A 10,892-nucleotide genomic window follows, 5' to 3' on the forward strand; every position below is an offset into this window, starting at 1 on the left:
TTCTGGTTTGTCCATGTGATCTTTAGCAAACTGCAGACGAGCAGCAATGTTTTTTTTTTTTTGGAGAGCAGTGGCTTTCTCCTTGCAACCCTGCCATGCACACCATTGTTGTTCAGTATTCTCCTGAAGGTGGACTCATGAACATGAACATTAGCCAATGTGAGAGAGGCCTTCAGTTGCTTAGAAGTTAACCTGGGGTCCTTTGTGACCTCGCCGACTATTACACACCTTGCTCTTGGAGTGATCTTTGTTGGTCGACAACTCCTGGGGAGGGTAACAATGGTCTTGAACTTCCGCCATTTGTACACAATCTGTCCGACTGTGGATTGGTAGAGTCCAAACTCTTTAGAGATGGTTTTGTAACCTTTTCCAGCCTGATGAGCATCAACAACTCTCTTTCTGAGGTCCTCAGAAATCTCCTTTGTTTGTGCCATGATACACCTCCACAAACATGTGTTGAGAAGAGCAGACTTTGATAGATCCCTGTTCTTTAAATAACACAGGGTGCCCACTCACACCTGACTGTCATCCCATTGATTGAAAACACCAGACTCTAATTTCACCTTCAAACTAACTGCTAATCCTAGAGGTTCACATACTTTTTGTCACTCACAAATATGTAATATTCGATCATTTTCCTTAATAAATAAATTACCAAGTATATTATTTTTGTCTCATTTGTTTAACTGGTTTCTCTTTATCTACTTCTAGGACTTGAGTGAAAATCTGATGATGTTTTAGGTCATATTTATGCAGAAATATAGAAAATTCTAAAGGGTTCACAAACTTTCAAGCACAACTGCATCACTAGTAATGTGTAATATATCGTATCCTTTATAGCACAACAATCACTCCTATTTGTAAAATGTTTTTGTACGCCTAGTTTACAGCACAAAAAAATAAACCCCTTTCATTATCATATTTATCATCCTTCAGAATAATATTGTTATTTTTGTATGTCAACATTTCATCCAGGTAAGCATATGTGTAAGGGCAACTGGCTGGCAGGGGTTACTTGTTGGTTAGATTTTACCATTTAGCCTCTTTTACACACGAATGCTTCTGTAGGGTTTTATGGACAAATTAGTTTTCTAGGGAACTGTATCTAGTGATTTCCACAGAACAATATTTAAGTCACAAATTCTATTGGTCTATGTATGTATGAGCAAAAGCAGAAAATTAAAACATTGACAGTACAGTAATCGCAGGAGATAGGTTCCAAGGCCGACCGCGATAACTGAATTTCCGCGAAGTAGGGACACCATATTTATTTAATTATTTAACGTGTATTTGGACGTTTTTAAACCCTCCCTGTATTGTTTACAACCCACCCTTTACTCTATTAATAACAGGGACAACTGCTAAGCAATATGAAATCGGTAGATAAGTTTACACTTACTGTATAGCGAAGTACACGTAGTTATATATGACGTGATGATGGTGATGAATGTGCTGCGCAGTAAAAATGATGACGATGAAGGTGATAATCCCCTGAATGCAGTAGCAAGAGCACGTTTATGCTGAATGAGTGAGATGAGACTTCCTGGTTAATGCAGCACTCCGTCGCTGAGCCAATCAGCAGCACACAGGAACTTAACTGCGTGCTCTGATTGGGTAGCTTCTCAGCCATCCGCCAATAGCATCTCTTGTACGAAATCAACTGGGCAAACCAACTGAGGAAGCAAATACCAGAAGTAAAAAGACCCATTCTCCGCAGAAACCCGCGAAGCAGCGAAAAATCCGTGTTATATATTTAGATATGCTTACATATAAAATCCGCGAAGTCGTGAATCCACGAAAAGTGAACCGCGAAGTAGCGAGGGATTACTGTATATGCAATGGCCCAATGCCTGCATAAAAGGGAGTTAACCAATCATAAGTTACTCAGGTGATGACATAATAAATTCATTAGCTAAGAGGCTTCATAAATACTTCTTTTAGACAGTCTTTGTTTAGAAAATGTCAGAAAATGGGAAGGATTCTGAAGTAAGAGAGAAGAGAGTTGGTCCCATGCAAGTTAAGTAGAAAGTCTGTTTAATACCAGAAGCTGCTATAAACTGTCCAATTGAATTTTAATTTTCTATGTTGAGAAGAACATTTTCTCAACTTAGTGTTTAGTGTGACCTGATCATTTGAGACACGAGTACAAGTTTTCCTTTTTTAAAGGTGTCATAATTTGGTACTGAATTAATGTTTCTTCTGTTTGTTTGTTTTTTTCCTTTTTGTTTTCTTTTCTCTAGGAAGGAGAATAGCAGTGGCTCGCAGTTAACCAATTCCACAAGTTCCAGTTCAAACACCAGTTTACTTGTCCCAATGCCTATCAATCCTCCAAGCTCTCCTAGTCCTAGTTTCAGTGAATCAAAAACAGCTCAGAGCCTTCTCAATGGGCCATTGAATTATACTCAGCCAGAGATTAAGGTAGTAGTTCTTATATTCAATATGTACCACAATGTGTAAAGAAATGTGAAGTGCACTGAAAGATTAAATCTAATAGCAAGAAAAAGTACTTGAAAGTAGTTAAGTCATGTGATCCTAGAGAATGGTAGTGAAGTAATTGCTTCCCTCCCTTGCATTCAGTATAATTTGCACCTCATGTTCATTGCTAATCATTAGCATGTGGACATAATTAAGCAAGCTAACTTTATAGAAAGGGGTAAATTAAACAAAAGCAGCAAAGGAAACATAAGCATTTAAAGATATAGCACAGAATACTTTTTTGAATTTCTTAAAAATAATTGTAGGCCAGATAGTTAAGCAGTGAGTTCAGTTCAAAGTAAGAATGATGCACTTATTGTGAAATTAGTTGTAATAAAACCTGCAGCCCTGGGGTCACCCAGGGTTGAGCTTAAAAATCACTGCTCTGAACAATTACCTGCTTCTTTGAAGACTGTAGGATAAATACCCAGTTCTGGTGATTTGTTTTTAATCTTTTTAATTTGTGTATTATATAGCTCTATACTCTTTATGACTATTCCTTCAATGCTGAATAGAAGAAGCCCTGAATAGGAAACTAGTCCATTATAGAGATTTTGGTTTTTTTTAATAATGGAATCCTATTATTTAACTGCAACTAGCACCCTAATATTGCTTCTCTCTGTATGTAAAGTGGTGTAAACACACACATTATTTTGGCTATTATAAGGCCTGAATTTTCACAACTGCACTCAGACTGTCACCTGACTTTGATGTCTCATGGCTTTTCTCTTTATTATATAGATAAAACTCTAATACAGTTTTCTCTACCAGCTTTCTTTTTGTTTCACTGATCTCTGTGACATTTAGAAATTAAATTTTATCAAGCTACTGACCTCTGGCTGAATGTGATAGAGAAACTTTGGGAAAGCATGGCAACACAGTAAAAATACAGTTTGCTTCAGTGCAGATTTAAAAAAAACAAACTATGAGGAAATACATTTGTAGACGTTCACACTAGGAGGATACTCTTTAGATAAAATAGTAACTTGATGGGAGACAAAACCTTCCAAGCAAAAGCGTGAGTCCGACACAACACAACATGTTGGCTTCCAGCTTTCCTTTGTGCATTAGCCTTACAGTAATTCTATAATTTAGATCTGAAACCATTTGGTGTAATGTACTGTAAATGCCATCTATTTTGTAAAAATAAGGAGGATTATCCTTAATATTAGTAGTTGTTATTGTTAAGATCCTCTGGTTATTTTAATACAGTTTAAAGTTGTTTTGTGTAATATCAGAGATTAATAGGTTCAGACCTGTAACTTACCATGACAGCATCAGACACAAGGCATTAACTAGCCCTAGACAGTCTTTCACAGGCCCACTCACACAAGACCAATTTGAATATGCCAGTTAACCTGACACACATCTTTGTATATCTTTGGATATGTGGAAAAAGCAAAATACCCAGAGAAAAACATGCGGATTCTGCATAGATCAAGACCATCTACAGTATTAAATTCACACTCGGCACATTAGACTCATTATGTAGTAGCACTGACTACTGTACCTCTCTTTGCTGTTACAGCTTCTACAAGTTTGTTCATTGTTGCTAGAAGTATGTTGAGTTGTTGACCATGCATTTAGAAAAAGTGTACAATAAATTGAAATATTTTGAGATCACTTCTTGTGCTTTATATCTAATAATCTTTTTTAGCTTCATGTTATTGACTTTGAGAAATTGTAGCACATTTGAAGTTTGCCTATATTAAATGTGAGAAATGCTGCTATATAAAGTATAGGTCGTTTCACTACAAATATGCATGGTGTATGGGTTATTGTTTTAAAATAACCATACAATTCAATATTAGCGATCTCTTTGCAGAGTTGGGGGAAACTACACAGTATTTTACTGTCTAAATATAAATAAAGTACTGTTTGTGGCTTAGTGATAACTATTGTATATTTATTTAACGTTTAGGCTCCTGAGCCTCTCAGTTCCTTAAAGTCTATGGCTGAAAGGGCAGCTCTTGGATCAGGGCTTGAAGACCAGATAACATCACTGCACATCACAGACAGAGGTGAGAGTTGATGAATGTTTCAAAACTAAAATGTGTGTGTGTGTGTGTATATATATATATATATATATATATATATATATATATATATATATATATATATATATATATATATATATATATATAATGTATAAAATCCTAAGCCTAAAAGTGCAACGAATTTATGTGACTTTTTTTGTCATGGTTTAAATCTGGCTTATTTTAAAACCTACATATATATGTTTGGTATCATTCGTTTCTTTTCAGAATGTATCAAACTTTAATGTGATGTTGTTAGATTTTCAGATTCTTATTCTGTTTTTAAATTATAAACTAAAATATCAAGCACTCCCGTCCCGTGAAACAAGACTTTGTGCCAAGACATTAAACCATGCCCGGGCACGGAAATAAAAGACAAAGAGTAGATGACAAAGACAGCTGCTGTACAGGCTTTTAAATGTTCAAAGTGCTTTGCGAGATGCAGGTCACGCGGCATAGCAACAGCAGCAGCAAGCCAGCAGCTGATTGAGCAAAGAGGAGGTAAAAACAAACTATTTGTTTCCCATTGTATCACCATTTAAGAGGCGATTTCAGAGGAGCGACCATGTCTCCTTGGGGTGTGTTCAGCCCCCCTCTTCACAATACGAGCAGCAGAGACGAGAAGTGGCTGGCACATAGCGCAGACCACAGGGTTTGGGGAACGAAGCGAGTGGGTGTAACCCCCTAGTGTGTGTGTGTGTGTGTATATATATATATATATATATATATTTATATTCTGCATATTTCAAGTGTTTTAATGTGGTTTTACAAACATTTTTCAAGCATTCATCTGGCTTTTTTGGGGCATTTTTCAAGCACTTCCATACATTTTTCCAGCATTTTGAAAAGAAATGTTTTTGCAAGGAAATTTGATCAACATCATGTCCATTTTGTAGACTGTGAGGTGGTGCCATGTTGTGAAGTTACTGTTGTGTTTCCAGAATGTAGCTCATGGCGTTAGTGCTTTTAATCCTGGTGATCACAGTACTAAAGAGTAGTTGTCATCATCTGTGCTATGAGCACACTATTGGTGCACCATGTTCTGTAGCAAAGGAAGTCAAGAGGACAATTCTGGACTCTCTGTGAAGCAGGCAGCATCCTGAAAATTTCTAGGTTTACACACAGGTCTCAATAAGCACAACGCAGTGATATCTTTATTTATTTATTTATTTATCTTTTTAAAAGCCTTATTTTGTGAATAAATTGCCTGCTGCTGTTGGTGCAAAATCATTGAAGATGAACTGGTCATCTAGTAGCAGCAAGTGAGGAAGGGGTTATCATACAACAGTGGTAATCAGCTCAAAAGAATTGAACGTATGTTGTATCCATATAAATGTAATCCTGCATGGGCTGAGGGGTAAATTTAATTTGGCAAGTTTAGGATCATTGAGAGTCCGTGGTTATTGCTGCAGCACAGTGCGCTGATCGTTTTCAGGACTCAATCACATAGCCAAGCAGAAAAGAGTGTGCTGTGTGCAATCCAGTAACAGAAACACAATCATAGAGTTATCTATTTAGTTTTAATCCAGTTGTTTGCTAAAAATACTTTGAAACAGTGTGATCTGGTGGTGCAGCAGTAGCCAGTGTTCACCTGGGAGCACGGATTTAAGACAGATGTTATTTTCTTCATGAGGGACTAAACATAGGAGTATCACTGACATGTTTTAAGTACTCAGTGTTAAAATGGGTAATAATACTCAGTTCAGCAATTTCAATAATACCCATATGGTGGTATGAGGAAGAGCTCTGCTCTACTATTCTGCCTGTTTGTTAAAAAATCTGTACTAAACTTAAATGATTAAATGAAAAATCTATAACTTTTGTTAAATTCTTCTCACATGATTCTTCACTTACTTGACGATACTGGAATTTTTGTTTCAATGAGCTGCTTCATCCATCCAGGAAGAGGCATTGATTGTTTTGTTTTACCAGCGGTTTATGAGCATTACCAATGATTTCAATGGAACAAGTGTTTGGCCGATAATGCTCAAACTACTGCATGCGAAAGTTTTCTAAACTTCTCACTGCTAAAATGCTAAGGTATGAATGGTGTCAGCAGTTTAGGAGAGTTCTGGCACTAAAGCACTAGAAAAACGCTTAATTGTGAATGGGCACAAAGTAAAAAGAACACAGTTTGTTTTTTTATTCATCTTATCATACAAATGTGACATTTGTCTAAAGAACAAAAAAATGTGTTTCTTTCTAGGGTAGAGTTGCAAGTAATATTGTTTTTTGGACTAACCTAACTTCTTCCTTTAATCTGTCATCAGATCTCTTTCCCAGTTCTACATCTGCGCCCGGGGGCCCTACAGTGCCTACTCAGACACAGCTCTCTGAGGTTAATATACCCCCTTCTTTGGGTGTCTGTCCTCTGGGGCCCGTCCCTCTGTCTAAAGAGCAGCTATATCAACAGGCAATGCAGGAAGCTGCCTGGACGCACATGCCACATCCCTCTGATTCTGAAAGAATACGGTAAGAAACGAGAAGGTAGAAACTAGGAAGATGCAAGCGAATTTTTTGAAAACCGAAAAGGGATTCAGTGAAAGATTATATATGTGTCTGTTTTAAAATGAATTGGAAATGTTGAACATATTTGCATTTGTTTGAAATAATAACAAAAGAGTATGAATCCTAAATATCTTGGTGGTGCACCCTTAAAAGAAGAAGGCAATATAAAAATAGTCTTCATATTAATAGTTTCAATTTTGCAAAAGAAAATGTGCCTGATCAGCCCTTATTATACTGTATTATGAAAGGCAAACTATGGGTATTGTTTGTTATAATTTATGACATTTTGGTTAGTGGTTGATGTTTCTTTTTTTAGGCAGTACTTGATGCGGAATCCTTGTCCGACTCCTCCGTACCACCACCAGGTGCCCCCGCCTCATTCAGACTCGGTTGAGTTTTACCAGAGACTCTCAACAGAAACGCTCTTTTTCATCTTCTACTATTTGGAAGTATGTTACATCCCAATGTATTTGCTGACAACAATTCATTTTTGTGTTTTGTACTAATTTTGTTCTGAAATTTTTATATTACCATTTATTTTTCTTTGTGATAAAATTCGTTAGAAATTTTAAGACAGAAGATTGAAGAAGATATGTGTTTTGCATTTTATGGCCATTATTTTGTAGTCTTCTCTATGTGTCCTCCCCCACACTGTATTCAACACTGTAATGTGTAGTCTTTTAGAAAAATATTATAAGCCATGCTAGTGTGAGAGTGAATATTTCTGAAAATAATACTTGAGCCTTCATCACTGTTAACATTTTCTCTTCCTTGGCAGGGTACGAAAGCTCAGTATCTTGCTGCAAAGGCTTTGAAGAAACAGTCATGGCGTTTCCACACAAAGTATATGATGTGGTTCCAAAGACACGAGGAGCCCAAAACCATCACAGATGAGTTTGAGCAGGTATGTAAAACTGGAAAATGGGATGTTGTTCAGGTCTGCATTGTCTAATGTAGGCACAGAGATTTGTGACAAATGGGAAAACAAATATTGAAGGAAAAGTAACACATGTTTTGAGTAAATAATTAGGCATGACTTGTGGCTCACACACTTACATTTTTTGGTTTTGTTGTTTGGAACATTCCAGTAAAATATACTTTTTTAAAATTTCATGTAGGGAGTCACAGTGTCTCCACCTGATGGGTAAAACATTTTGAATACTTGAGGCTACAGTTGCCTGTGCTATACATACCAGTTTTTCTGTTTTACAGTTTTAAGTGTTTTTGTCACACTTTTTCCAAACTGGCTATGAAATAAGGCCAAAAAACAAATCCCTTTACTATGTTTTCATCATTGTTGGCCAAATGTCATTCTCTGAGTGTTTGTTTCAAAACTACAAATAGTTAAAAGTCTTTAGGTGATATGTCAGGTGTACTGGAGGACTGGAGACCTGAGAAATTTTAAATCTTTGTTTTGCTACCTTTGTCTGCAATTTATCAGTATAATTGGTATGCTATTGATATATACATTTGGTTTTGTTTGCTTGCTGTTACGTACTGTAGCTGGCTCAAGATGTAATAATTAAACACATACCATAGATACTCTCGTATTAGTCGATCTCGCAGATAAGTTGAGTGTATTTTTAAGCCGAAAATTACAAAATTTGTTATGACCCACGTATAAGTCAAGGGTAAAACTTGACAGCTTGCGACCTTTAACACTATGTACCAGGGACAGGCACGCGCGATGGCAGCTGCTAGATGGCACGTGGCAGCTAATGGTATGTTTGTTATCCAAAACCTGCAAAAGCTAATGCTCAAATTCAAGTATTTCACAGTTTAAAGAATTATTTAATGAAATTAGAAAAAAACTAGCTAATTAGCAATAGTATTGCTGGCTTATAATTATTTCAAAGACCATGTGAAACGACAGATGACTGGTGACTTAACACTGTGAAGCGTTGAGTGTACAATGTCATTACCCAAATTCTATGGACAATTGTGTTGCCCCGTGGATATGTCAACCCTGTTTTTTTGAATGAATTTTAAGGCATAAATTTTTCGACTTATACGTGAGTATCCACGGTAAGTGATTGGACAAGACCTTGTCAGGAACTTATGTTTTTTATTTAGTTTTCCCCTTACTGTTCTTAACACACTTTACCTGTTCATTGACCATTCTCTTAGTTTTTAAATAGCCACTTTGGATGGCCCTTCACATTTTCAGCAATGTTCATTTCTCATTCCCCATTTAACAATGAGTGTATGCACTAAGCACCAAACTTCTGTACTCGGTGTATAAAGCATTAAACCCCCATTTCTGGTATTATTACTAAAACGTTAGTAAAATATTTGAAGGAACAGGTGATTCACCCCAAAAAAGTTCCCAATCCTGTCCACCTAATTTCCCCAAAATAACATCCAGTCAAGTTCTTAGGGGCCCTAAAGTCCTACACTCTTCCATACCACTTTGTGATTTATTCCATGTGTTTGTGACACTCTGTGTAAAGAAAACTTTATAATCTGCCCTTAATAAATTTCAAACTGTGATCCCGTGTTCCTGTTGAACTCATTTCAAAGTAACAGCCAGGATCCACCGTACTAATTCCTTTAATATTTTTTAACACTTCAGGCATGTCACTTCTTAATCTCTGTTTGCTTAACACTAGAATCTCTGAAGCCTACGAAAATATTTGTAATGCCGGGTCACCTTAAATTCCCTCGCACCTCGTCATCAGCGTCTTTGTTTTGCAAATGTGTCACTCAGCACAGGCAGCAAGCAGTCTGCTCACTCATCACCCACCGAGGCAGCTGAAGTCAAGTCAGATGCTGAAGTCTCTTTATCTGGGAGTTGGGTGTCTGGAATTGTATAGGATTACAGTTAGGTCCATAAATATTTGGACAGAGACAACTTTTTTCTAATTTTGGTTCTGTACATTACCACAATGAATTTTAAATGAAACAACTCTGATGCAGTTGAAGTGCAGACTTTCAGCTTTAATTCAGTGGGGTGAACAAAACGATTGCATAAAAATGTGAGGCAACTAAAGCAATTTTTGAACACAATCCCTTCATTTCAGGGGCTCAAAAGTAATTGGACAATTGACTCAAAAGGCTATTTCATGGGCAGGTGTGGGCAAGTCCATCGTTATGTCATTATCAATTAAGCAGATAAAAGGCCTTGAAATAAATAAATAAGCCCCCGAAATGAAGAGATTGTGTTCAAAAAATGCTTTAGTTGCCTCCCATTTTTATGCAATCGTTTTGTTCACCCCACTGAATTAAAGCTGAAAGTCTGCACTTGAACTGCATCTGAGTTGTTTCATTTAAAATTCATTGTGGTAATGTACAGAACCAAAATTAGAAAAACGTTGTCTCTGTCCAAATATTTATGGACCTAACTGTATATTGTTACTTGGAATACTACGTACATTTCATGTGTGTTTGGTGTCTACAATGATCTGTGTAAATGTAGAATGATAGAGGAAATGCGAGGCAAGAAATGCTGAACACACGGCTAAAACAGAAACTTTTTTCATGTTATAGTTATAATTGACAAAATGTTGATATGAAGTGTATAATGTGTGAAGACTGAAGTCCAAGTATCAAACACTTTCACAAAAGGTATAACAAAACAAGTGCACTTTTATTCAAGAATATAACCAAAGAAAAAGAAATTGTTTAATTTACGTGTTACTGGCAATGTGTGTAAAAACTGAAGCCCAACTATCAGTTGATACGAAGCAGACACGTCCACTTGGCTTGTGCAGAGGTAAGGACTGCTGCCTAATAATCAAGAGGTTACAGGTTCCATCTCAGGTCCTCCCCACATTTACTGTTTTGAGTAGGGAGATGCTATTATTGTTACAGTTATATAATCAAAACATAAATTTGATTTGAGTCTGTAACAGCCGGTGTAAATGTATGGTACTT

General features: G+C 36.6%; 1 protein-coding gene across 4 annotated transcripts in view; it reads left to right on the forward strand.

Moving 5' to 3' along the window:
- Positions 1–10,892, forward strand: part of LOC114667077 (CCR4-NOT transcription complex subunit 3-like) — a 106,982-nt gene that overhangs the window by 94,149 nt on the left and 1,941 nt on the right. For 3 of the 4 annotated variants that reach the window (XM_051920154.1, XM_051920157.1, XM_051920155.1), the window contains exons 13-17: positions 2,241–2,418; positions 4,397–4,496; positions 6,782–6,983; positions 7,336–7,468; positions 7,798–7,923. In XM_051920154.1, coding sequence (XP_051776114.1) covers positions 2,241–2,418; positions 4,397–4,496; positions 6,782–6,983; positions 7,336–7,468; positions 7,798–7,923 — 739 coding nt within the window. The remainder of the gene's footprint in view (positions 1–2,240; positions 2,419–4,396; positions 4,497–6,781; positions 6,984–7,335; positions 7,469–7,797; positions 7,924–10,892) is intronic. The other variant, XM_051920156.1, reaches the window with a different exon arrangement.

Source organism: Erpetoichthys calabaricus, chromosome 16 (genome assembly GCF_900747795.2).
Source record: "Erpetoichthys calabaricus chromosome 16, fErpCal1.3, whole genome shotgun sequence".
Classification (NCBI taxonomy): Eukaryota; Metazoa; Chordata; class Cladistia; order Polypteriformes; family Polypteridae; genus Erpetoichthys; species Erpetoichthys calabaricus.